General features: G+C 51.2%; 1 protein-coding gene across 6 annotated transcripts; it reads left to right on the top strand.

The window, feature by feature from the left end:
* The first annotated feature begins 297 nt into the window (after window positions 1-297).
* On the top strand, window positions 298-26,479 carry TMEM8B (transmembrane protein 8B). Of its 6 annotated transcripts, none has more exons than XM_032635216.1 (13): window positions 298-1,071; window positions 5,737-5,926; window positions 6,302-6,509; window positions 12,405-12,538; window positions 12,831-13,099; window positions 13,705-14,030; window positions 16,995-17,088; window positions 17,246-17,369; window positions 17,453-17,595; window positions 17,808-17,986; window positions 24,922-25,068; window positions 25,202-25,318; window positions 25,571-26,478. In XM_032635216.1, exons 1-13 carry the CDS (start codon window positions 546-548, stop codon window positions 26,000-26,002), a joined length of 2,889 nt encoding a protein of 962 aa, XP_032491107.1. In that variant the 5' UTR covers window positions 298-545; the 3' UTR covers window positions 26,003-26,478. The 6 variants fall into 6 exon arrangements, with proteins under 6 accessions (XP_032491107.1, XP_032491106.1, XP_032491105.1 ...); XM_032635215.1 differs by having other exon boundaries at window positions 366-1,071; window positions 25,567-26,479; XM_032635214.1 differs by having other exon boundaries at window positions 366-1,071; window positions 13,705-14,027.
* Window positions 26,480-26,569: the final 90 nt, after the last annotated feature.

Here is a 26,569-nt window from a genome sequence, read left to right as displayed (position 1 = left end):
CTCTGTGAGGGTCTCTGGGTAGGGTCTGCAGATATCTGAGGGGACGGCCGTGGGTGTCTGGGTTTATGAAGGTCTCTGTAGGGTTCCTATGAGATGTCTGTGGGGTGGTCAGTGGGGGCTGTGAGAATCTGATGGGCGCATCTGGGCTCCGCGGTTGGGGAGAGAAAGGCGGGGACTCTGGTAGCTGGAGCTGGGGCGGAGTCTGTCGTCGAGCCCAGCAGGGCCAAGTTAGAGACCAATAGAATAGGGCCGGGGGCGGGCTTTAGTGAGAAGGACCAATCGAACTAATCGGGGGGCGGAGCGTCATACGACGTCAGGCTGAGGCCGCCGCCGCCGCGGGGCCTGGTTATCGCCCGTCCAGCGCAGCCCGGAGTCGCCCAGACCTGAACTCCTACCCAGGTCCCCGGCCTGGCCCCAGCAGGCTCGACCCCGGCCCCGGGCCCGCGAGGACACCGGAGGTCACCCCCCGGGGGTGGGAGCGGAGCCGCGGGTCAGCTCTGCGAGCGCCCGCGCTGGCCTGTCCGGCCCCGCCCCTGCCCCGGGCCATGGCACAGTCCTTGTCCCGGCCCCTTTTCCTATCCAGATTCGGGCCTTGGCCCCCGACCCCGCCCTCGCCCCGCTTTCCACATAGGTTCCAGCTACGGCCTGGGTCCCAGCGCATGCCCAGATCCGGGTCCCAGCTCAGGCCTCCACTCCAGTCCCTGGCCTGGCCCCCATCCCAGCGCCTGCCCCTGTTTCACCTCCTTTCCCAAATCCCAGCCCAGCCCTTGTCCCAGACCCATTCTCAAAATTTGCTTAAGCCCGGGGCCCAACCCCTGCCCCTCCTCCAGTCCCCATCACAGTCCCTTCTTCCATCACATCCCTTACCCTTGCATAAGTCCCAGTGCCCAGCCCAGCCCAACTCTTTATCCCAGTCTTTGCCCTCATCTCTGTGTTTACCCAGGTCTCTCCCACTACCCAGCCCTCTCTTTCATACCCTGCCCCTCTCCCAGCCTCGACTCAGGTCTGGGCTCCAGCTGCCGTCAGCCTTACTGCTGCTGTTGCTGTTGTCTGTCCTTGGCCCAGGGGCTGGTGAGTGCAGAAGCAGGAAAGACCGAGGCAGGGATGGGGTTCTGGCAGGGAGGGGTGGAGTGGAGGGATTCAGGAGAGGTGGGACCTGGGCAACTAGATCACTGGGGAAGAAGTGGAGAGAAATAAGAAGTCTTGCATAATTGAGAGGAATTGGCAGGGTTAGAAGAGTGGTAGCTGTGGGCTTGAGGCTCAGCAGGTGGCTGACAGAGACTGCAAGGTTTCCTTTCTTGGGGTCCATCCGGACTCCACTCTGACTCTTGCTTTTCCAAGAAAGTCTTGAGTGCTTTGCACCTGCTCATGAAGTTTGGTGGGGGAGACATAGTCCCCCAGCAGAGAGTCTCTAGTCCAGTGTGGGAAGATCTGGCCTAAACCTTTGAGGAACTGGGCATGCCTTAAAACAGGGTTAAGAAAGCAGTTTTGAAAATAACATGTAGCAAATAAGAAAAAAACATGGACATGGGTTAGTTGCCATTATAATGAGTTTTCTTCTTATAACGAGTTTCATTCCAAATAAGCTTGATTTGCTTAGGAATAATTCCTGACACTTTTAAAGCAGGGTTGAAACTCAGAGACTATTTTACAGTTGGGAAAACTGAGGCTCAGCAAGAGATCAATTTGCCCAAGATCATACAGCTTGTCAGTGGCAGTGTGGGGCTAGAAAAAGATTTCCTCATTCCTATCCTATACTGGTGTTTTTTGTTTTTGTTTCTGTTTTTTTTTTTTTCATTGCAATATATGCCCAATAGGAAAACAGATCCAAGTGCAGAAAGGCTCAAAGCACAACCTGTCCTCTCCCCTGTCTTCCCACAAGGGGGCTTCATCCACAAACCATCCTTACTTGTCAGTTGTCAGCCCAGGGCCACCATCCAGTGAGGAAGTGACTCGGACAGGAGAGGGAGATACCCAACTTCCTAATGGGTGGAATGTGGGAGGATGAGGGGGTCCTGGCCATAGGATATGTGCTGTAAAGATGGCCCCATAATAAAGAGTCATCATGGCCCCAACCCCCAGCCATCTCTGGCGGGTGGCACTCTAGAGGTGATGGGGATGTGCCTGAGGAAGTCTTTGGCAATAACAAGTAGCAGAGCAGCTGGGGGTGGAGGGGCTGCGTTTCAGTGAGCTCTGGGGCCCTGGTTCAGTGTACAAGCTTGAGGAAATCAATGCACACCAAAGGTCACTGCTCCTGCAGAGATGTGCAAGCTCTATGTGGATGCACACTGGTATCTGGGCACTTATGCGTCTGTGTGTGTACCTGAGGGATCTGTGGGAATGCTGGGCATGTGCAGTGTATATATGCTTGTGTGTTGGTAAGTGTAGGTGCGTGTCTGTTGTGTGCATGTAAGCCTGTGTGTCCTTAGTGCCTATGTTACTGTGTGAGGGGGAGGTACATGTGGCCCATGCATGTTCCTCTTTAACTCTTCTTGCCCCTCCTGCAGACAGATCACTGAAGTGTCACCTCCAAGTAGATAGTTCCCGGTTGGAGGCAGTGTTGGGTGCCTCCCACAACATACATGAGTAATCCATCTGCCCCCAGCCAGATTCCTTGAGGGGCTCAGTGTTGGTTACTGCTCAGTGTTGATTACTGCTGCTGGCAGATCGGGCACTCAACAGAGGCAGAAGGCAGGTCAGTTTTTCAGTTTGGGTGAGGGGGAGTCTATTCTGTCAAGCCCAATTCATAGCTTCTATCCCTGCCACCCCAGCATCTTTGTTCATGAGCCCATTGAGCAGACACTGGGATGACTAAGAGAGGAGGGTGATTGACAGCCACAGAGCTGTAGAAAGCTGAAAGATGTGGATTAAAGCATGATTGCCCAGAAGCAGTTTCAGGTGCTTTGGGAGGATTATAATGAAGGTGGAAATGAGCACTGACTAGGTCCCACAGCAGGCAGGGCTGCCCTGAGTGCTGTTACTAGTCACTGGCCTGCAGGGGTGCTCTGTGACCTGGTGGTGATGAGACGTTTCGCCTGAGGAGAGACTAGCACTGTCACAGGACCATGATGGCACAGTCGGTCTCAACAAATCCTTGGGTCTTTTCCTTGGGCTTGTCTGACTGCAGTTGCATAACCCAGGCATGCCTTGCCGTTACAGGAAATAGCCTTTTGTTCTACTGAGTGCTGTCGCTAGAAGGGCCAGCCTCAGCCCGTGTGTATGCATGCGTGTGTGTGTGTGTGTGTGTGTGTGTGTGTGTGTGTGTGTGTGTGTTTCAGGTGGTGATAGAGAATCACTCTAGCCTCATCTGGAAGCACTGGCACATCCAAGGCAGGTTCATCTGAGCTTGGTTAGGGCCTTACTTGTGCTTCCTCTGGGACACAGATCTGTAGGTCCTGGTGAAACCCAAAACCAAAGCTTGGAGTGAATGGGGCTGTGGACGCTTTCTCAAACATCTGCCCTCTAGGCTCCTCCCAGCATCCCCAGCTTCTTTTTACTCCCTTTTCCCACCAGGCTATTCTGTGACCTCTGTAGCCCCTAGCCACTTCAGGGTGGCTTAACTAGTCCCCCAGTTCTCCAGGCCATGCCATGTTCCTTTAATCACAGGGCTCTTTGTGCACGTCTGTCTGTTGTTTCCTAAAGGTCATTAGCTGCTTTCATCACCAGCTCTCTGAGAATCTGCACTGGGGGCCTGGCCAGCATTTCTTCTAACAGTAGCAATGACCCATCTGATGACCCATACCTGGTACCAGCTTTGAGGAGGAGGAGCCCTTCCCTAATTCCAGCAGGGGGTGCTCCAGTGCTCTGCTTCCCTGTAACAATAGTATCCAGGCCATTCAGCTCTTAGCTTTCTGCCTCCCAGTTGTCACAGCCAGGGCTCCTAGGAAACCTTTCTTGCCCATCTCTTGGTTCATTTCCCTTCATCCCTCTCTGATACATCACCACTGCCCTGTGAGTGCTGCTCTGTGAGCCTCTCTGGTTCCTGAGCAGTGCTCAGCTTGCAAGGTGGCAGGTCTTCCTTGTTGAGAGTGACCATGTGGCCTGAACTGCACAGACTAGTCCTTGAGTATAACCGTGGCTTTTTTTTTTTTTTTTTTTTTTTATGCGTTACGCGGGCCTCTCACTGTTGTGGCCTCTCCCGTTGCGGAGGACAGGCTCCGGACGCGCAGGCTCAGCGGCCATGGCTCACGGGCCCAGCCGCTCCGCGGCATGTGGGATCCTCCCAGACCGGGGCACGAACCCGTGTCCCCTGCATCGGCAGGCGGACTCTCAACCACTGCGCCACCAGGGAAGCCCAACCGTGGCTTTTGAAGAGCACAGGCCAGTCTAGGGCTAGTGACCTCCACCTATATAGGACGGCTCTCTGCAGGGTGACTCAAGGTTGCTGAAGTTCAGTAGGGCCAACCTTGATCTGTGTTCCCTCCTTCAGCAGCCTCCTTTTCCAGATGCTTCTTTCTCTGTTATTTCAAATGCCTCATTTTTGGAGTTACATCTCCCATCTCCAGAGGGGGAAACTGTCAGAATAGGCAAGGCCTGTGGGTATTTCCTACTGGGCTGAAAACTCTACTTCAAGGTCTCCCCTACCCACTGCCCCTACTCTTGTCCTGAAGCTGCTTGAGTTCCCAACCTTCTCATCTGTCCTGGGGGCATCCTTCTGGGCTTCACTGGGGCTGGTCTTAAGTCTCCAAAACAGTCAGATTCCCCAGAGCTTTGCCTGTCATTTGGGGCCCTCTTCTATCCAGCTGAGCCGCTGGGTTCTTTGCATTGTTACAGCAGTCCTGGTCCCTATGTGTTTGCTTGGTAGCTGCTTACACCAGACTTTCCTGCTCACTGGGCTCTGCTCCTAACAGCCATGATCAGGTATCTTGGCATTTCGGCTACAGAGGGCCACTTTCTCCCCACCTCCCACCCCAGCCTCGTCTGGATATGAATATTCCCAGGTAGTTTGAGATTCCACTGGCTTACCAGTTGACTGCCTCACTGGGCCTCCCTCCAGGAAGCGCCCCCAGCCCCTCCTTCTGAATCCCAGAGGCCCTGCTGGCTCTCCTTTCCTCCTCTCCCTGGGGCTCTTGTGGTGGCCTGCCAGCTCCTGTCCTTGCCTCTGCCACCCAAGCAGGCCCCTTGCAGCCTCACCACATTTTCCCCTCCCCTCTGCCGCCCTGAGCCAGTATACAGACAGCTCTTGTGAAGCTTCTGAGAGTTTTTATTGCTCCTGACCACAAGGGAACAGAAAGGGGAAGAAAATAAACAAGGCAGTTTCACAGTTCCATGCTGACTCCCAAGCCCACAGGTGGAGTTCCAGGCTGCTCAGCCTAAGAGTCCATGCCAGCACACACACACACACGCACACAAATGCGCGTACACGCACGCACACGTGTGCACCATCCACAGCTGTTTTGTTAGGCTTGGTAAGAGGAGAACAATGGCTCCTAAGTGAGGGGCAGCTGTGGGGTCCTCAAGAGGGTCCTGGTTTTGCATTTAGACAGATCAAGGTTTGAATCGTCAGTTTGGTCTAGCGTTAAGCCTCAGTTTCCTTATCTGTAAAGAGAGGTCATTTTTCCCAAGGTCACTGTAAGGTTGAAAGCAAATGATGGCGAGGGCAGCATGAGACCCAGTTCCCGGGCAGAGGAGAACCTTTGCTGAGTCGGTGCTGTGGGTGAGGCAGCTTGGTGTGCCTGGGGCTTGCTGGGAATGGCCTGTCCTACTTTGCTCCTTTCTCTTCCGCCTGCTCCCCAGGAGGCCTCTTCCTGACTGACTACTCCACCTGCTCACCCCGCAAGCTGAGTCCCTTCCGCTCCTTCGCCAGCACCGAGCTCTTCCACTTCCATGTTCCCGAAGACACATTCCTGGCCGTGTGGAACCTCATCATCTTCAAAGAGCAGGGGGGAACCTTTGGGGACCACTGCCCAGACCAAAGTGTGACTGTGTGAGCGTCTGAGTTAACCTCCTGACCCCCGCTTCCAACCCCAGGCCACTTTCCAAATGAAAATGCGAGTTCAGGAGGTCAGCTGACCTCCTGACCCTGACCCCTGACCCTTGTCCGGATTGAAGTGTGACTGGCTGAGGGCCAAGACCTCTGTCTCCTGACCATTCCTGGCTACTGTATGACTGTTTGAGCGCCCGAGCTGATCTTTTGCCCCTTATGTTCTGACACCTGACCTGGAACCACTTTGTTGTGTGGGTCGGTATAGGGAATCCACTTGTTTTACTGGCAATAAATGACAGTTCTCCTTTCTTTCCCCCATTTTCCATGTCCCGCCCCATTGCCTGATTTCCTCTTCTCTTCATTCTGGTCCCCCAGGTATTTCCGTTCTGGGGCACCCCCTGTCATCAATCCCCTGCACACACACTTCCCAGGGGATACGGCTGTGCCTGGGGTTTTCTCACTGACTCTCAGCTGGACACTGCCCAACCGCACCTCTGGCATCTTTAACGTCAGCAGCCCCTTACCTGGGGACTGGTTCTTGGCTGCCCACCTGCCCCGGACCCACGGCCACATCTCTGTCAAGGTGGGTTGATACTGTCCAGGGTAGGAGGGGCCAGAGCCGCTTCTCCATCTCTGGGCTACCTGGCACACCAGCCTTGTGCCAGGGTGGGCAACAGCATAAGGGTGGCTGGCGTGGGGCATAGCTAGAGGTCAGCAGGTCACCTGGTGGGTCAAGACTAGTCTTGTTCTACGTCTTGGTTGGTGATAGCCCCGCAGACTCTTGTAGGCTTTAGCCCAGTCGTTAGTCCATTTGGGAGTATACGTTCCTCTTCTATCATAATTTTAGCTCCTGACACCTTATGGAAGATGTTAAGAGAATACTCGGGGGCAGGGAGGCCCCTTCCTGTTAAGAAGCGGCTTTGGGCGCCTGGCATCCAACCTGATTGTTGACGCTCTTTCCCCCAAACATCGGCAGTGATTTCATAGAGCAGAGTTTGTTAAAGTCTCCAGTGTTGTAGGGTTGAGGTCAGGCTGCTTCTCCATTCTGGTTTGGAGGGGAAGGAAATGCTGCAGAGTTTTCCTGCCACTCCCAGGCACTGGGCAGGCTAGACCTCTTCGTTACTGTGAGAGGACCTGAAGGTTTCTTGCTCCTGTCCACTGGTGGGAAGGGGGGTGGGATGTGGTGGCCATGTCAGAGTGGGATGGCCACGGATGTGGGGTCAGTGGTAATGGCAAAGGGCCAAGCGTGAGCTGAGCAGGATTTAAAGAACAGGACATGAAGAACAAGAAAGTGAGTAGGGTTTGGCCACTGAGAATTGGGAGAGGCAGAAATTCCCAGTCAGGTGAGGATTTGACCTGGCCATCTCTCTCCAGGGTGAGTTCCTTGAGGGCAGGGGCCCCGGACTGTGTCAGACTCCCCTCTCCTCCTCCTGCTGAGGCCCAGCGTTCAGAGGTGTTATAATGCTTTTGAATGAGCTGAATTACACAGGGACAAGTGTATGGGCACTGCTGTTGTCAGAGATGGGAACTCAGGCTGAGGGAGCATCTCGAGGCCTCAGTGATAGGCCAGTTTTTCCTGAGAGTGATGTACGGGAGAACCTCCTCTGCAGGCCTGGGAGCCCTCTGGGTGAGAGCATGTTGCGAACTTGCCCGGAAGTGGCTCTGGGTTCTAGGTTCTTGACTCCCATCCAAACCAAGTGTTCTTCTATTAGGAGGAATGTCTTCTTAGGTCTTTGGCCAAATCCCAAAGAGCCTGTTCCTGGTCCCAGCTCTGATTCTTGACTCTCTTTGTGAGAAGAGAAAACCTTTTGAAGCCCTGCTGTAGTTATCCAACAACCTTTCTGACTGAGCAGGAGGAATCTGGCGCCTAGGCCTGGGCTGGGATTATGGGAGCTGAAGCCTGGTTAGGAGAGGTCAGAACCAGGCTTGACGTGCCCGTTTGCATCTAGATATAGCGAGTGGGGCCTGGGGAACTTGGCACTGCAAGCTGGAGCCCTACCCTGTAGAGATCCCCGGGGTGTGGTGAGATTAGAGAGAAGAGGGTGCAGTTACCCTGTGACTGGCAGCCGTGTGTGGACCTCACGAGAGACGGAGCTCTCCAGTCAGGCCTGTTCTAGAGGTTGGGGGGTAAGATCTTCTTTGTGTTTCCTCTAAGAATTTGATTATCTTCTGGAATCTTACATGGGCCTGTAGGGCTTCTTAAGTTCTCTGGTTAATTCCCTAGAATCAAGCCTATGGCTGGGTTGTCCAGAGCATTCCTCCAGGGCTCCGTCTTCTCTGCTTGCCTCGTCCTCGTCCCATCGTCCTGACTTCCCATAAGGCTTGGCCAACACAGGAAGTTATTGTGGGTTCAGGGATATCCTTGGGTGGGGACTGAACGGCCCCAGCGTAAGAAGGCAGCACTGTTCCTCAGCTTTGGGGACGAGTTCAGGCCTCCCTTTAGACCTTAGTCTTTGAGCACCTGCTTTGTCCCAGGCCTTGGGTTGGGTGCTAGGGACACAGATAGATAAGATGTATACTAGTGAGATACAGGAGGTATTTTAAGAGGACAAAGGAGAGGTGGATAACTCAGCTTGGTAGCATGGTGGGGAGTTGGTTTTCGGAAACTGTTAGGAAGTGAGACCTGCTGTTGAGAAAGCAGGGAAGGGCATTCCAGGTGGTGGGAGTAGGATGGGCTAAAGCTTAGAAGGGAGAACTGAAGTGGTTCAGTGTGGGGCAGGCGTTGGGGTGAGTGAGGGAGCTGGAGGGGTGAACAGAGGCCAGATCAGGAAGGGCCTAGAAGTTTGAACTTTATCCCGAGAGTGATAGGGAGCCTTAAGAGGTTGTAAAAGGGAAGTGACTAATCTGGTCCAGGCCACTCTCCTGGGCTGTGGTCCCACACTTCTGCTGGCCTCTGTATTATTCACTACTGTATTCCTAGCGCCCAGCACAGAGCCTGGCACATGGTGGGGGCTGGGCAAATTTTTGTTGCCCTTCTGCCATCTTCTCAAACTCATGTTTCCAAAGCTGATCTCATTTCTCCTCCTTTCCTTTTCTCCTTCTTTCTGTCAGCCACTTCTGTCTTGACCTGTGCCCTCTATCTCCTTACCTTTCCTGTGTGGCGCATGTGTTCCTCCTGTGGTGTCCAGCTGCCAGTCTGCCCTGAAGGGCTGCCCTTTGGCTTGTGGGTAACATCTGGCACCCAAATGGCTTATTAGGGGAAGTTCTCCAAATATCTGGGGCACAGTTCTCCTTGAATGCTTCCTCTCCCCAGCTCCAAGATGTGAAAGTAAGTGAAAGCAGATAAAAGAATGAAAACAGCAATAAGGAAAGAAAAGGAGCAGATTGTACAGAAGAAAGGATTCAGTTGAATCCACCCGCTAGGACCAAGTGTGGCTCAGTATCTCAACTGAAGTGGTTCAGATCTGCTAACAGTCTTCCTTCTGTTCTTCTTCCTCCTTCTAAATTATTTTATTTGTATTTCAAATAGGTAATATATGCACCCGGTACAACATTTGAAAGGTACAAAAGGCATACAGTGAAAAGTAAGTCTTCCTCTTCCCTTTGTCCCCTTTCAGTCCCCACGTTTCCTCTCCAGAGCTGACTAGTAACTAGCTGTTACCTAGTTCCTTATATTACTCTTTCCTTCTTGAAACATTTTCTCCGCTTGTCCTTTGTGACTTTACAGAACTGTCCAGTTTTCCTCCTGCCCACCGCCCACTCCTCTGTCTCCTTTCCTGGCTTCTCCTCTGCTTGATCTCTTCACGTGTGGTACCCCAAAGCTTGGTCCTGGGACAACTCCTTTTTATTTCTTCATTCCCTTGCTAGGTGTCTCCAGCACAACAGTTTTAAATACCACCTATAAGTTCATGTCTTCCAGGTGTATTAAGTGAGTTCAAATTTCTTTGAATCTCAGACTTTATATCCAGTGGCTTCCTTGACATCTCTGATTGGATGTCTAAGACCAGTCTCAAACTTAGCAAGTACATATCCAAACAAAGCCTCAAATCAAAATCTCTTTAATTCCTATTTCACTTCTCCGTCTAAGCCTCTTTGTTCTCTAATCTTCTTCTCAGTAAATGGCACTGCCATTCACCAGTTGCTCAAGCCCCAAATTTAGGTGTCATACTTGATTCTTCTTTTTCCCTTATTTCCCCACAGCTAATCCATAAAGAAAAAGTATTGTTGACTCTACTTCTAAAGGATGCCCTGGATGCATCTAATTCTGTTTCCACTCTTAGCACACCTTCCCTTAGCCGTCTGCTGGGCCAAAACAGTAATCTCCTAAGTGGTCTCCCTGCTTCCACTCTTGCCCCCTGCCGTCTCTCCAGTGCTCATCTACTTCCATGTTGATTGGTGCTAGCTAACTGTGGGCCGGGGCTGTGCCAAGTGCTGGAGTATTCCCACAGAGAAGGCCAAGATCTTTGGGCATCTTCAGTCTGCAGGCCTCACCCAGCAGCTCAGGCCTTACTAAAGAAACTCAGCCCACCTATACTAGGACAGTCTAGGAATCAATCTAAGGCCTTCCACTCCAGCTTCTTTCAGACTACTTCTCACTCCACTTCTCACTTTTGGCCCTCCTGGCCCCCTGGTCCCTTGCTTTGGTTCTATTGCTTCCAAGAGCACGGACGTTGACTGAGTTTGGATTTTCTCACTTGGCTTCTGCCTTGGCAGCTCTTGAGGACCTGACTTCTGCTGCCCTCTCTGTGGTTCCATTACGGGATGAAGGTCCCTGCTGGACCTTCCCTGGTCTCCACTGACTGAATGCTCCCGTGCACAATAGGGAGGTGTTAGACATGCACATTATACAGTTTAAGGAAGGAGCACATCTTAAATAGAGAGGTCATGTCCACTGATCTTTTAGTTAGGGCAACAGCAAGCAAAATGTGGAAGAAAGTGTTTCTTCCCTCTGGACTGTATAGTAAGGACGGGGGCCGGCTCCCGAGTGTGAGTCCCCACCCTTAGGGCTTATTCACCACAAGGTTATTGTGGTGGTGATTCCTACGTTAGGAAGTGGGGTTGATGAAATAACTTGTGAGAATATTTCTGGTCCTTAGGGCTTGACACAGAAGATGAGGGACATCTGCTTTGGATATCAGAGATGGAGGTCTCTGAGCAACGAGGTGGGCTCAGGAGCTCTCTGAAGGGACCTCTTTTTGACACCTGTTCTTTAACTCAACAGATATTTTCTAGCACCTAGTATGTGCCAGGTGGTGTGCTAGGTATTGGGGGTGCAGTGATGCAAAAGGTACAGGAAAATTCCAGGCAGAGGGTAAGGAGATATTCCAGCCTGGCATCCATCAAGGCCCCCTTCCAACCTTGTGGAGCTTTGCTAGAAGTCAGCAAACAAACAAACAGACAAAACAAAAGTCAGCAAACAAGCCTTGGCTGGCTTTTTCCGTGGCATGGAACTCAGTGGGATGTCAAAGCCTGGAATTCTTGTCCCAGGTCAAGGCTAATGGTATGTCTCAGTCAGAACAACCACATAAGTGAACAGTGGCCTCTAGTTTATTGGGCCAGCATAAGACCGTTTGTCCAGAAGATGAGAGAAGCCTAATCAGGAGCCCCCCTCCCCTGAACTGCTAGGATCGAGGGCCCAGAGAGCTGCAAATGCCACAGAAGAGGAGCCGGAATTAATGGGCCCATCCTCACTGGAGATGCTGCAGGGCCAGCGTGGTGTCCCCCCAAGTAGAGAAGTGTTAGGGATTTTATCCAGGAGAGTAGCTCGGGGAGATGTGACGGTTCTCCTCCAGTGGCAGAGGAAACCCAGACTGAGGCAGAAGGAGCAGATGTATCTGTGGGCCCCTGAGGCAGAGCGGCGGTCGGGGGACAGAAGATAGGCTTTGGCTTCATACAGGTCAGAGCTGCCCCCAGCTGGGTTGATTCACTTATTCATTCATTTATTCAGCAAACATTCATCTGTGAGGGGTGCACTTTACTTTAGGCTCTGTGTCTGGGGGAATAAAATAAGACCAGGTTCCTTTTCTCAAGTTACCTGTAGTCTGGAGGTCCCTTGGGAGGCAGGGTGGCTCTTCCCTGGGGGTATGAAAGCAGAGGCTGGACAAGCACTTGGGAGGGGCAGGTGGAGAATAAAGGAAATTAAAGATTCGGTTGGGGGAAGCGGGGAGGTTTGGACTGGAAGCCTTTAAGGGGCTTTCTAGTGCCCAGTGTTCCTGAGGGTTTGGTGGGGGAATGAGGTGGTTTGAAATTACCTTGAGGGGCTGTCTAGGAATGCTCAGGAGGAGGGGTTACTGGAGGAGGGGAAGGGAAGGCCTGACTGTCAGGAGGGGCCCAGTTTTGAGTCCCTAAACCTCAGCCCATGCTGAGGATCCCAGCAGATTCTGCAGACCTAGGAGGGACCCAGAGCTTAGAGGACTGCGGTCACAGCCCCAGAAGCAGGAGAGCCAGAGGAGGTTTGTCCTCCGCCTCAGCAGGCTGTTCGCCGCCTTTTAGTAGCACCTTGCTGTCTCCCCTCCTGCCACCCCTGCTTGTGTCTCAGGGTCTCCAGGATGAGTGTCAGTACCTCCTTCAGCCGCAGCTGATTGTCCGGCGTTTGTTGGACGTGGCTGTGCTGGTGCCTGGGCGACCCTCTGAGCAGACCCTCTCCCTCCACAATCGCTCAGCCCTATACAAGTAAGTCAAATACTGCCCCACACTGGGCCCTTCCCATGTTCCTTCCCCGGCCTTAGCCTACCTGCTGATCTTCCTCTCCCTCTGGCCAGCCTGGACTGCTGAGCTACCCAGAGCCCCAGGGCGGCTCCCACCCCCTGCCTCCCCCTCTCCCAGCACAGAGGGGAAGACCCGAAAAGGCCTCCAGTTTTTCTGTCCCCTACTCCTCCCTTCTTCCCAGTGTCTCCCTCATCCTGTGTCCCTCTCACCTCTCTGTACCCTGTCTTTTCTCACCTCCAACCTCCCCTCTGCCCAGGGTCTTTGTGCCCAGCTTCACTTACAGAGTTTCAGCGCAGCTGGTGTGCGTGGGGGGCCGCGGGGCATCCGCCTGCCCCCTGACGCTGCGCCTACGTCCCAAGGCCCCACCCCTGCACAACTCAAGCTCTGTGGCCTGTGGAGGTGCCTCGGTATGCCAGCTGGAGCTGGCACTGCCCCCGTGGGGACACTGGGTCTACGTGCGTGTGGAGACACCATCCCGGGGCCCTGGCAGGACCGTCTGCTTCCAGCTGTGTGTGCGGTTGCAAGGTCAGAAGCCCCACACCTGCACCAGCCACCCAGCTTGTGCCGACTTCTGTGGCTGGGAGGAGGCAAGCACAGTGGCTGTGTTCACTGGTCCTCGGCCACGTGCCTACAACTTCCCCGGCCCAGCCCAGGCTCCTTTACTCGTCAAAGCCCTCCCACTTGGAGCTTCAAGTCATTGGAAGACCATCAGATCTTTTCTTGGTACCTGACTTGGGGCTCACTAAGGGACCTCATTACTCTCCTTGATTTAATCTCAGTGTCCTGGAGTAGGCAGGGGACAGCTAGGACTTCTGGGACATGGTCCTTGCCAAAGCCCTTGCAAGTCAGTGAGAGGGTCCATCACCTGTTTCAGCAGTGTCCTCACTGCCCGTGGGGTAGAAGAGATGACCTTGAGTCCCTCCAACATGACATTCCATTAGCTGTGACCACTAGGGAGCCCCTGGACCCGGTCCTGTGACCTTAGATGCCAGACGCCAAAGGGACGTTCGATTCCAGTTCTTAGCCTCCCCACCCTTTGTTATACCCTATGGGGCTTAGATCTGGTGTGTGGTGGGGCTGCAGGGCTGTGAGGGCGGCAGGCCCCAGCTCTGATTTCCTCTGCTCCACAGAGTGCCCACAGCCCAGCCTGTCCCGTGCCCTGGTCCCCGGAGCTGCCATGAACATGCCCCAGTCACTGGGCAACCAGCCACTGCCCCCAGAGCTGTCATCCCTCGGGGTCCCTGCCGAGGGGCCCGGGGCCACATCCCCACCTGAGCACTGCTGGCCAGTGCGCCCGACGCTGCGCAATGAGCTGGACACCTTCTCCGTCCACTTCTACGTCTTCTTTGGCCCCAGCGTGGCCCTCCCCCCTGAACGCCCAGCCGTGTTTGCCCTGAGGCTGCTGCCAGTGCTGGACAGCGGAGGCGTCCTCAGCCTGGAGCTCCAGCTCAACGTGGTACTATTTGTGGAGAGCGGGGAGGTTGCCCTTTGGGGGAACCTGAAGGGGAAGGTGTCAGGGTGAAGGGGCCCTTACCTCCTCCAGAAAGCCTCTCTAGGTTGCTTTCACCTTTCATGGTTAGAGACCATGCTTCAGCCCAATTCTGGTCAACAAACATGCCCTGAGTATTTACTACACATGGGCTGGGTCAGTCAGGGCAGCTGAGCGGTCTGGATTTTCCCAGTTTTATAGGCTTACCTGCCACTCACTAAGGGCCTCTCTCTATGGCAGGTGTTTACTTTTTCTTGCATATCTCCTGTGATGGGGAGCTCACCACCTCTTGAGGCCACTCTGATTGCTAGAGGCATTCTTGGCATTCCATCAAAGTCTGCCTCCATGGATTTTTACCCACTGACCTTTGTTTTGCCCCAGAAGCTATATCCAGTAGTCTACCCCGTCCTTTTTTTTTTTTTTTTTAATAGACATTTTTCAGAGCAGTTTTAGGCTTACAGAAAATTGAGGAAAGTACAGAGAGTTCCCCTCTTTCCCCACACAGTGTCTTCTATTACTCACGTCTTGCATTGGTGTGGTACATTTGTTGCATCCCTATCCAATTTTAACAGCCCTTTGGATGCCTCTCAGCCTCGCCAAAGCTGAACAGCCTCAGCATCTTAGACTTCTCATCCTCTGCTGCCTCCTCTGGTCATACTTCTGGTCGTCATGCCTCTGAACTAAGTGATCCAAGGTGGTCTGACCTGGGTGGCAGGCAGCATTTGTGCAGCCTGAGATCAAGTTACCTCTTTCAGCTGCTGCCTCACACTGTGGGATCACCTGAGGCTTGTGGTGGACTAAGACCTCTGGATCTTTTTCCTTTTCTTCCTTTTTTTTGCTTCAAAACAATTGTATACTTTTTTATTATAAAAATAATAGGATCACATATAAAGGCTTTGGAAAATAGAGGAAGACACCTCCATAACACAACTGCTTAGCTTTTCGGTATATGTCCTCCTAGTCCTTATCCACATTAACTGATGTGTTCATCTAGTTGTAACCAAGGACCATGCACATTTTCATGCCCTGAGCTTGGTTCACGTGAACTGCTGCCAATACCTATCTCATATTTTTGCAGCACACTTTTTAACCTGAGTGGAAGAATTTATGTCCATCTTTGAGACATTGCCTAACACTGGTTTGGACCTTGCATCGTCACTGCTTTGTGTAATTCACACACTTGAAAAGCTGGCCTTCTAAACCTCTTAGTCATTATTTTCAGCACTGAACAAGACTGGGCCAAGGGCAGAACCCTGTGTCAGCCCATTGGCAACTGTCTTGGGTTGGCATTGATCTAATTATTTATCTACTGTTTCCTCAGCCAAAAATCCTTTTAACTTTACTATCCCTCAGCTCTGGGGCAGGGATCATTTTCCTATCACCCACCTGAGACCTGGTCTGTGTCTTGAGGTGGTATTTTATGGGACATGGCGCAGAACTTTCTAGTGATCCTCCTGGTCAGGACAGAGCTGACTCTTCAACCCCAAGATGTTCCTTATTTTCATACTCAAATTCTCTGACTGTGTTCTCGCTAAGACTGTGTATGTTTTGTGTTTGCTTATCGCCATGCCTTTGGGCAATGACAGTGAAGTCTTGATTTGACCTTGAAACTACAGAGCCTATGTCAGAGACCAGCCCCACCCATACTGACTCTTCCTTAGTATCCTGAGAGGAGAGGCCCACCTCCCCTGCTGCTTTGCCCTGTCTTTCTCTGCATTCTTGTCTGTTTTCTCTAAAAGGCATCTGCTTACATTCCAGCCATCTGCATGCTATGACACTGCTGCACACCTCAGACAGCCTGTTCTATTTATTCTGAAAGGTATATTGGCACACCTACTCTGATCTTTTCCTCAAGTATTTTGATGTTTTCCCTTGGATCAAAACTGGACACTTGGCTCAGAGAACTGCATACCTAGAGAACATTTTTTCTTTGGCTTTTGCTGAATGGCTTTTGCTGAAAAACACTTTGGCATATAGCCCTAAGCTTGCACTGAGGGAGGTTATGAACAAGTTGTATGAAATTCACTCTTGCAGGTGGGGCAGCACACAGTGCTTCTTTGATGTGAATTTAACTGAGAACCACCCTTTTGGGTGCAGTGCTTCTCCTGAGACTCTAACTTTTATCTTGTGGACTCACAAATGTGGTAACTCACGTTTCCTTCCTTGCTTTGGTTGCTTGGAAGTCAGCAAATATATGGCCCACATCTAGGGACAGATTTGTAAATTTCCCTCATGTATTTATTTTATCCTGTTATATGTATTTAATAAGCTGCCTCAAATCCTTCTTGAATGAGGTGAGCTTATGGCATCCTGTTACCTTTATTCTTGTAGACAACCCTTTCCCTTTACTCCTGTGGATATCCAGTTTCTTTTAATCCCAGCCAGCTTGCTACATTTAATCCCGTAGGCGTTCTATTACCACTGCTCAGTACCTAGAATTATTTCACCTGAGGAAGAGTGCATTTCTTTACATGCCTCCCGCCTTCAAGGCCCAGGTGAAGATGTGAAGAGGACTGACAAACCTTACAATCACCTTTGTTTACAACTAGTGTCTACATCCAGCAACAGTGCTCTTCCCCTTCCCCCCATCAAGCTAGATAGGACTGAAAAAGTGGGTGTTGTCTCTTGCCTAGACAGAATTTAAACAATTCTTCCCAAAGAAAGGACTCAGAAGTGGCCTTGCCTTCTCATCAGTCTTTGAAAGATCTCTGCTGTGGAAGATCTGGTGTTTCCATTTTTCTGTTGTAAGAATGAGGAGGTGAGGGGTGGGGAGGGTGCTTCCGTGTGGAGAGCACCTGCAGGAATGGGGTGTCCAGTGAGAGCCTGGAGGGGTTTCTGGGGAGGGGTTAAGAGGTGGAGGAGTCTGGCGGGGGTGCTGGTGGGAGGACTTAGAGAGTGTGGCCGCCTCATCTTTATACCCGCCCTGCCCAGAGCTCCCTGCGCCAGGAAAATGTGACAGTGTTCGGATGCCTGACTCACGAGGTGCCCTTGAGCCTGGGGGATGCAGCAATGACTTGTTCCAAAGGTGGAGTGAGGAACCGGGGAAGGAGTGGGGGCTGGAAGTCGGGGGCAGGGGGGTGGGTATGGAGGAAGGATGGGCTAGGGCGTCTGGGAACTGGGGGCAGGAGGGTGAGGGTTCTTTAGGTCCTGACCCCACACTGACTCCTCCCTTCTCCCCTCAGAGTCCCTGGCCGGCTTCCTCCTCACGGTCAGTGCCACCTCCCGAGTGGCAAGGCTGCGAATCCCGTTCCCGCAGACGGGGACCTGGTTCCTGACCCTGCGCTCCCTCTGTGGGGCGGGGCCTCGGTGAGCGGGGCGGGGCCTCGGTGAGCGGGGCGGAGCGGGGCGCGGCTGCGCCCGGGCCCGGTTGATTGGCAGTTTGTACGCAGGTTCGTGAGGTGCCGGAACGCGACGGCCGAGGTGCGGTTGCGCACTTTCCTGTCCCCGTGCGTGGACGACTGCGGGCCCTACGGCCAGTGCAAGCTGCTGCGCACGCACAACTACCTGTACGCGGCCTGCGAGTGCAAGGCCGGTGAGCCGGCTGGGCTGGCGAGGGACCCCACCCGGGGCGGTCGGAAGGGAGGCGGCAGCCTCAGTAGCCGAGTTTGAGGGGGGGCGGAGTCAGGGTGGGACCAGCTTCCTCTGGCCATGGCGTCGGGCTTGAGCAGAGACCGCCGCGGAAGTGTCTGCTGAAGCCCGGGCTGCTTTCTCACCTCTTCCACCCTGTGCCCCTCCCATCCGCAGGATGGCGGGGATGGGGCTGCACCGACAGTGCGGATGCGCTCACCTACGGATTCCAGCTTGTGTCCACGTTACTGCTCTGCCTGAGCAACCTCATGTTTTTGCCCCCCGTGGTCCTGGCCATTCGGAGCCGATATGTGCTGGAAGCGGCTGTCTACACCTTCACCATGTTCTTCTCCACGGTATGCGGTGGCGTCTGTGTCTTTCACCGAGTCCTTATCCGTGGTGGTGGGTTAGAGCCTACATTTCCACCACAGGGTTTGGGGATGTCTACACCTTCATGGTATGAGAATGTCTCCTCTTCACTGTACAGCAGTGCTTCCTGACCGCTTCGTATCATGGCATGCGAACGTGATAATTTTTATAAGGCACATTAGGATATATGAGCAAGGCTGTTTGCGACTTAAGATAACAGTCACTGGAGACAGTGTGGGGTCTCCAGCGACCCGCACCCTGCCTGTCCACTCTAAGGGCTGAGGGGACCTTTACCTCAACACACTGGCTGAGAAACTCTGACCTACAGTTTGGAATTGTGTCTACACAAATCCCCTGAGATGCTACATCTAGGGATCTTTTCATCTCATCCCTGGGCTCTTGGTATCTTGTGATGTACAGTGCCTGCCTATGAGCACTGCAAACATCTTAGATGGATTCAGACTTTTCCACATGTCTTAGCAACAAGGATATTACAAAAACCAATACATGCCTCTCTGTTGTCCAGTATTAATAGATCAGACATATATCCAAATTACAAAAATCCTACGTATCATCTAGGAGAAAGTGGGGGGCAAATGTCCTGAAACTGAGTCATGTTCTAGGGTCCTGGTTGTTTCTCCGCAGGTGAGGAACAGTGGGCTGTAACCGAGCCATGTAGCAGGACCTTGGCCACTTAAGCTGCATGAGAACAGCACACCTCAGTTTTGTTTGACTGGTCCCCTTTTTAGACCTGCTCTGACAATGCCCCACTCTGTTTTTATATTCAACATTGTTTCTCTCTCTCTCTTTTTTTTTAGTTTCAAGATCCTTTTTATATTGTTGCTCACCAAATCCTCTAGCAACAGCTCTTTCACCAGCGCACTCTTGGTTATGTGCAGATCTAATGTGGTTCACAATTAGTAAGAACACCTAAGTGTGTCAGGAGCCTGGAGCGTGTGAGGAGAGCATATCCATTCTCCTGCACTTCACAAAGCATCCTGGGCATTGGCTTCAGGGTATTCAGTATCAGATGACTTCTTATCTTCTGGATTTGATGGCATATCATCCTGAAAAGAAAAGACCTTCCCCTAGTGGGAACACTGGGGGAGTCGAAAGTGCCTGGCACCACATACAGTGCTTCCACTTTCTTAAATAAGGCAGTAAGCAAATGATCAAGGAGAAGATACTGGCTCTGAGGTGTTGCCTAAAGTCCTGCTCTAACTCCTGTTCTTTTTCCACACGTGCCAAAGTGTAGAGCTACTTGTGATTCATTTTTCACAGGCAGGTTTCCTGTTGTCACTTTTTCCTGTTCTTTATTTAGTTTAGACTTATTTCATTCCTCAGCAGTCTCCATTTAAGGACCCATCTTTCATATTGCAGGTATCAGCACCAGCATGGTAGGCGACAGTCTTCTTCCTTGTCTTCAAATCCAGGACAGTCTACACCTGGGAGTAGTGTGTCAGTTCCTACCCAGGGCCTGGGAGCAGACAGTAGCTTTGTCCTTCAGGAGTTTAAAATGCAAAATGTAAATAAGTAAAAAAAGCAAAACAAAGCAAGCCACAAACCCAGCACTTGATTTTGTATGTAGCCGACAGTTCAGATAACTATAACAGAAAAACAACATCTACTGAATACATGCTGTGTGTCAGACACTGCTCATCGAATCCTCCCCATAGCACTGTAATAATAGGTATTGCTATTGTTATTATCCCTTTTTTGCAGATGAGGAAAGTTTACATACATTGCCTAAGGCCTGAGGTGAGTGGTAGAACCAAACTTCGCACTCAGCCTGCCTCCAGATCCCTCTCATGTAATCACTGAGCTGTAGTGTTCCCCTTGCATAGGGCAGTGAGCGTGCATTGATACATTTCTAACCTGACTTCAGTTTCTCAGAAGTCCTGGAGTATGTATAAATGCTAACGACCTCACTTTAGTAGTTCTCAAATTCTTAAAAAAGATAAAAAGAGCCAATCAAAAGGTCAGGAAATATAACCAAACCAAATACAGGAGATCACAGGGAAAATATATCAGACATTGCGGTTGTGCACCTCTGACTCATATAGTTCAAGCCACATGTCCTTCACAGTGCTAGAGGAGTCCTCATAATTGGATCCCCAAAGACCCAGACAGAGCTGACATCCTGGGGCCCCTGCAGCCTTCCTTGCCGATTGCTGAGATCCTGGCTGCAAGCCCACCTCCTCATTACCTCTTCTGTTCCTCACACCAGCACAAGTAATTCTCAGTGGCCCTTGGCAAAATCCCATGACTGTTTCCAAGAGGAAACAGAAGCAGAAAATAAGAGAACAGCAGGAAGTTTCATTCTGTCCTGAGTACAAATATTCTAATCTTTGTATGGATTGAATATATTTGCATCTTCAATTTTAAATTCTCTAGTGCTAGGATACTCTGTTTTGGAGCAGTAGACAAACTGTATAGTTATGTTATAAAAGTATAAAATTCCACAGAGAAAAACAATTTAGGATAATTGTTCAAAATTACCTTGTAAGTAAAGAAATGTCCAAAGCTGAGGAAGGTGTCAGATTAGATTATACTAATAGAAACTAGTTAGTAGTCTGAATTTCTTTTCTTAAATCTCCCAATCTTTCTGTGTTATTTCTACCACTTCTTTTTATTGCTGATGACAAAAGGAATACTAATGTAAAAATTAGTCCACAATTTTCAGTGAGACAATAGTGCAATATATATATATATTTTTTTTTTTTTTTGCATAAGGGAAAGTTTATTAGTGTGGGGATATTCTCCCATGAATATACATGGCATAAAGTATAAGATGACTGTAAGGTGACTAAAATTTACTGGACACATACTGTGTGCCAAACATATAGGAGAGTATTCCAGAGTTTCAGGGTAGAGTTTCCCAGGTGCCACTATAACTCAGCCTTCAGTAGCCCACTCCAGCTTTCGGTTGAGCCAGTTGCTCCTAGGTGATGGGTAAATGGTTACACCAGTGAAATCTATGGTGGTGAGCAATTTGCTTTACCTCATTTACTATAAAATGTGCCTCCTGGTTAAAGATGGTGCTGAATGGGTGCCATGGCAATCGATAATGGATCCTGCTCCATGAATAGTAAAGCAGGCTGAAGCACTGCAGGCAGAAGAGACAAACACATGCCTAGAATATATGATGACAAGATGCTGTCTCCTCCGGGTTGAGGAGTTTCAATGAAGCAAGCTGCCACAGGTTGTTGGCGGGTTTCCCTAGTAAAGTGTGCCCCGGGAGGGAGTCAATGATGGACTTTACTGATGGCATTTTTGGACATTCAGCAGTGACAGTAGCCAGATCAGGATTGGTGAAATGTAGATCGTGTTGGTCACCTCACACTGCAGTTTTATTTATTTTTATTTTTTTAATATTTATTGATTTATTTTGGCTGCACCGGACCTTAGTTGCGGCACGTGGGATCTTTGTTGCGGCATGTGGACTTCTTAGTTGCGGCATGTATGTGGGATCTAATTCCCTGACCAGGGATGGAACCCAGGTCCCCGGCATTGGGAGCACGGAGTCTTACCCACTGGACCACCAGGAAAGTCCCCACACTGCAGTTTTAATTTAACTCTACCCCTAAGGGTTTTCTACAACCTTAATCTCTTTGACCTTCTAGTATACTTGTAGAATAATCAGTCATAGAAGATTAGAGAGATGATATCCTCCAAAACCTCTCCACTCCAGAGATGATCTCTCCATTATTCCCCACTCTTTTTTTCAATGTAGAAATTCCTAGAAGGAAATAAACCTTCAATTAATTATTTTCTTAGATGTGTCTTCAATGTTAGGTGATTCAGCTTTGCTTTTTTTCTGCTGGTATTTATCCTCTCTTATCTGAGATTGAAAGATTTATTACAAGTCCCTCTTCCAGAAGTGTTTGTGCATTTCCTTCTATATACCTGAAAGTCAGGCATATGAAACAAGCGCTTGGTGAAGTGTGAAAGGTAAAATTAATGCTTTAAAATAAAATCCAAATCATAAAACAGTATTGGGTAATTTAGTGAGCAAGTAGTACATGTATCCGGTCTTGGAGGTAGAGAAATAGAAAAAGGCCAAAATATTGATTTGTTTAGGAACCAAATTAGTTCCCAATTAATCACATATAAGAGAAAGAATTAAAAAATAAACCTTTGAGGCATATTCAAACATTAAATGGACCCACATGAAAAGTCTCTCCAAGTTTCCCAGTAAGGACTCATTTTCTCTATTTAATAATATAAAAGAGGGATTTATGTCCCCAAACTTATGAACCCTCTGAAAAGCCTGGGATACTCACTTAAAACATGATAGGGCTTCCCTGGTAGTGCAGTGGTTGAGAGTGCGCCTGCCGATGCAGGGGACGCGGGTTCGTGCCCCGGTCCGGGAAGATCCCACATGCCGCGGAGCGGCTGGGCCTGTGAGCCAAGGCCGCTGAGCCTGCGCGTCCGGAGCCTGTGCTCTGCAACGGGAGAGGCCACAACAGGGAGAGGTCCGCGTACCGCAAATGAAACAAAACAAAACAAAAAACCAAAAAAACATGATAATTCCAGAGCAGTCTCTTCCTGAAGGGACAACATTCTTTACCTCCAAAGTGAAGGGAAAGAAAGAGAATAGGTACACAAGTTTAAGACTTGGCAGTTTAAAATGCGAAGGAATCGAACCCAAGGTTTCCCAATGTCAATTAATATCCCTGAGTTTTCTTTTTCATTTATTTTTCTTTTTCTAAACTCCTAGCTTGTCCCTGCCCTTATGTTATTCACCCTTTTCCCTCTGTTGGTTGAAGTTACACATTTTGCAATTTGAATGACTGGGTGAAATCTTCAACAGGTTCAAAAGAAACATTAGCAATTTCTTTCTCATCCTTTGTCTCTCAAGACTAAACTTTTGAGTCTGTTTTCCCATCCTGTTGGTGGCAGCTCTGCATCTGGGCTGGCTTCTGTCAGCTTTCACAGCAGACCTGCTTCAGTTTCCCACCTGCTTTCCCTAAGGTCGCTGCTGTTTCAGTGAGGTTGGGGTGTCATGGTTTGTGCTATGAGTTCAGGATATAGTGCTCCTTTTCCCTGAACTCTTCTTCCTGACCTCGCCTCCACCTTCTCGTTCTCAGCTCTGACTCATTCAAACAGGAGACTAGGTTCTCCCATTTTCATTTTCCCCAGAAGTTGCTGAGACCCCACTGCTGCCAGTGAGTGAAACTGTGATATTGCTCCGCTATCTCTCTCCTCAGCTGTGCGCTGGATATCCCTGCCCTCTCCTTACCCACACCCAGAGCCGTGCCTCTGGAGGCCTGGATACCTGTCTCACTGAGGTCTGTAAGGCTGTCTCTCTTTTGGGCTCAGAGCCCTTGTGACTTAGGGTTGCCTTTTGATAGAATGATGAAGAAACTGATGTGGGCTAAAAGTAGTGCCTAAAGGATCCCTCCAGTCAGATCAAGCCACTTCAAAGGCTGCCTTTGGATGGTATAGCACAGTCTTCCTGCCCCAGCTTCGGTTCAGCCTGATGCATTTCAGCCCAATCCTGGCAACTACACTGAGTTGTTTCTCCTCTCAAGAGGTGCTCACAGTAGCCATGGCTCCCTGAGGACCTGGGGTAAAGTACAGGGGACAGAGGTCAAACAGATTGATTCACAGAATCTTAAGAGACTTTTTTGATCCCCTAAAATCTGCTGGCATGTCCCAAACTCAGCTCCAATGAGTAGATTTTGGTCAAGTTTACATAGGTCAAAACCCTTTTCTTTCCCATTATAGCTTCGTAATTTTTCTTAACCCTGCTTTCATTACCATAATAACCCATTCTTCCTGACACGGAGCAGGGGCGATATCGGGAGATGGGAGAAGTGAGCATGCCACTGTGATGGTCTCGGTCAGAGCTGTTTGTCTTCAGAGACCTTGCCCAGTCTATTTTCTTTGGGTGGGCTCGTAAGGCACGTGATATAGAAGGAAGCGTGTTCCTGCATCTCTGCACCAGATATTCTTGAAACCATCCATGGCTTTAGTGTTTAGCATCGATAAGTACTCAAATTAGCTAAATTCTACACAGAAGTTCAAAGAAAGGTGACAGCAAATGTTCCAAGACAAAATAAACTTGAACTCAGGTTATCCCTGGGTCACTGTTTTCACAATAAGGGAATGCAGGCTGCCAGAGGTCCTGATAGCATTATCCAGCGGGGCACAGGGATTGTGACCACAGACCCAAGGGCTGATGGCAGAGCTTCGTTCCTTAATTGGGGTGCCCAGTATAGCTTGTTCCAGTTCCACTTGTGTCCCCTGCACCCCACCTTTAAGCTCCTCAATACCCTATTCTTTGCTGTGTTCCCCACAGTGTAGGGTAGGTGAGCACTGTCCCTTTCCTATGTTCTTCCTGTGGTGTAAAGTGCCATGCTCTTTTCCATGGCTTTAGGGACTGCCTTTTTTCTTACCGTCCCCCCCGCTTCCCCCATGGCATTGGGTGGGAGAGGATGCAGAGGACCAATTAGTGCAAGGTCTGAAGGTGAAGCATGACTCAGAGTCTGAGCTAACAGACAGGGCTTGGGATCTGGATTGGCCAAGAGGCCAGATTCCAGCCTCAGAGCTTGGGCCAGGATTACAGGTGGGACCCACACGAGCACAAGGGGATACAGGCAAGGATTGGCCTCAGCTTGAGAGACCTGGATCCCTTGGCTTGGTGCTCTCACAGCACATTCCAGAAGCAGGAAGATTAGGAAGGTGAGGACGAGGCTCAGGGCTGCCAGATACGTACAGCCTAAGACACAGACCGGGCCTCCCTACCACATTCTTCTCAGGGGTGGGGAGTTGGGCATTTCCCAGTTTTGCTCAGTCTGTGCGCTCTGACCTCCACTTTCCTGACAGCAGCACGCCACCCCTATGGCCTCTTTCTCCGGTTTTGTAGACCTGGACCTTTGCCGCAAGTTCTCTCAATGCCTGTCCTCTCTTCCTCCAGTTCTACCATGCCTGTGACCAGCCAGGCATTGTGGTTTTCTGCATCATGGACTACGACGTGCTGCAGTTCTGTGACTTCCTGGGCTCTTTAATGTCCGTGTGGGTCACTGTCATTGCCATGGCTCGCTTACAGCCTGTGTTCAAGCAGGTCAGTCCAGAGTGGGCCCTGGGGGACAACCATAGCCACAGTCTACTTGAAATCCACTTCCCGATCTCTCCTGGGGGCATTGCCAAATGCCTCTCACCATCCCGGCTCAGCCCCTGGAGACCTCTTTCTCTAGGTGCTGTACTTGCTGGGGGCTATGCTGCTGTCCATGGCTCTGCAGCTTGACCGGCATGGACTCTGGAACCTGCTTGGACCCAGTCTCTTTGCCCTGGGGATCTTGGCCACAGCCTGGGTAAGGTTGGGTGGGCTGGGGGTGGGGAGGTCCCAGCAGGACTTGGGTGCAGGGACTTGGGTATCTGGTTCCCAGTTTAAGGTGGGCTGGGACCCTGTCGTCATCACTGTGCTGCTCACAGCGCTGCACTCCAGTCTTGGCAGATGCCTTCAGGTCACCACCAGGGCTCGGGAAGCCTGAGAGTGACCAGCAGTGGCTTGGGTTCCAAGGCCTCGCGTTCCTGAGCCCCACTTCTCTGCCTCCCCCAGACAGTACGCAGCGTCCGCCGCCGGCACTGCTACCCGCCCACATGGCGCCGCTGGCTTTTCTACCTGTGCCCAGGCAGCCTTATCGCGGTTAGTGCCATCCTGCTCTATGCTTTTGTGGAGACTCGAGACAACTACTTCTACATTCACAGCATTTGGCATATGCTCATCGCTGGCAGCGTGGGCTTCTTGCTGCCCCCTCGTGCCAAGACTGACCGCCAGGTCCCATCTGGAGCCCGGGCCCGGGGCTGTGGTTACCAGCTGTGCATCAATGAGCAGGAGGAGCTGGGCCTTGTGGGCCCGGGAGGGGCCACTGTCAGCAGCATCTGTGCCAGCTGAGAGGGGCTTTGGGCTGACCTTGGGGAACGTGAACTCTTCCCTGGGGCAGAGAGCCCTTCCTTGGGTTCTTCCTGGGAGCATGGAGTCCTCCCAGGGATAAGAGACAAGTTGTATTTCTTGAGGACATGGAGTCTTTCTTAAGGACATGGAACTCTTTCAGGGGCCTGGCACACTTCCCGAGGGCCTGGAGTCCTTCTGCATCTTCAGGACTGGAGCCCGTGCAGGGCCACAGAGCCCCCTCAGGACCAAGGAGTCCCTCCCAGGGGTGTGGAGCCCTTCCCAGGGTATGGAACCCTCCTGAGAACATGGATTCCTTCCCTGGGAGACCAGGCCCTCTCAGGACGTGGTGTCGTTCCTAAGGAAACGGAGTCCATCCTGGGGAAGCTGAGTCTCCAGATCTTCCCAGCAGCTCAGCAACTCTGGGCTCGGGCTTCCTTCCCAGAGGCAGCATCTGGGCTGGGCTGTGCTGGGAGGGGGATGCAGGACAGATGGGGCTGGGACTGGGGCTGCGGTGGCTGGTATCCTGAGTTGATGCAGGTGGAGTCTGGTGTGTCTCCAATGAAGTATTTGCTGGTTCTGTGCTGCCTTTTTTTTCCTGAGGGAAAGGGTGTGGGGAGGGGAGGGAAAGAGGGACCCTGAGACAATCAACAGGGGTGACGGAGCCTAG

The sequence above is a fragment of the Phocoena sinus genome, chromosome 6 (assembly GCF_008692025.1).
Source record: "Phocoena sinus isolate mPhoSin1 chromosome 6, mPhoSin1.pri, whole genome shotgun sequence".
In the NCBI taxonomy this organism is placed as follows: Eukaryota; Metazoa; Chordata; class Mammalia; order Artiodactyla; family Phocoenidae; genus Phocoena; species Phocoena sinus.
Note: the sequence above shows the minus strand (reverse complement) of the source record. Positions and strands in the feature narration are given on the sequence as shown.

Bases quoted from the DNA above. Each gene is read 5' to 3' on its own strand.
- TMEM8B (XM_032635216.1), top strand. From the start codon at position 546: ATGGCACAGTCCTTGTCCCGGCCCCTTTTCCTATCCAGATTCGGGCCT. The intron at 14,031-16,994 runs GTACTATTTGTG...CGCCCTGCCCAG, and splicing joins TGGAGCTCCAGCTCAACGTG to AGCTCCCTGCGCCAGGAAAA. The intron at 17,596-17,807 runs GTGAGCCGGCTG...TCCCATCCGCAG, and splicing joins GGCCTGCGAGTGCAAGGCCG to GATGGCGGGGATGGGGCTGC.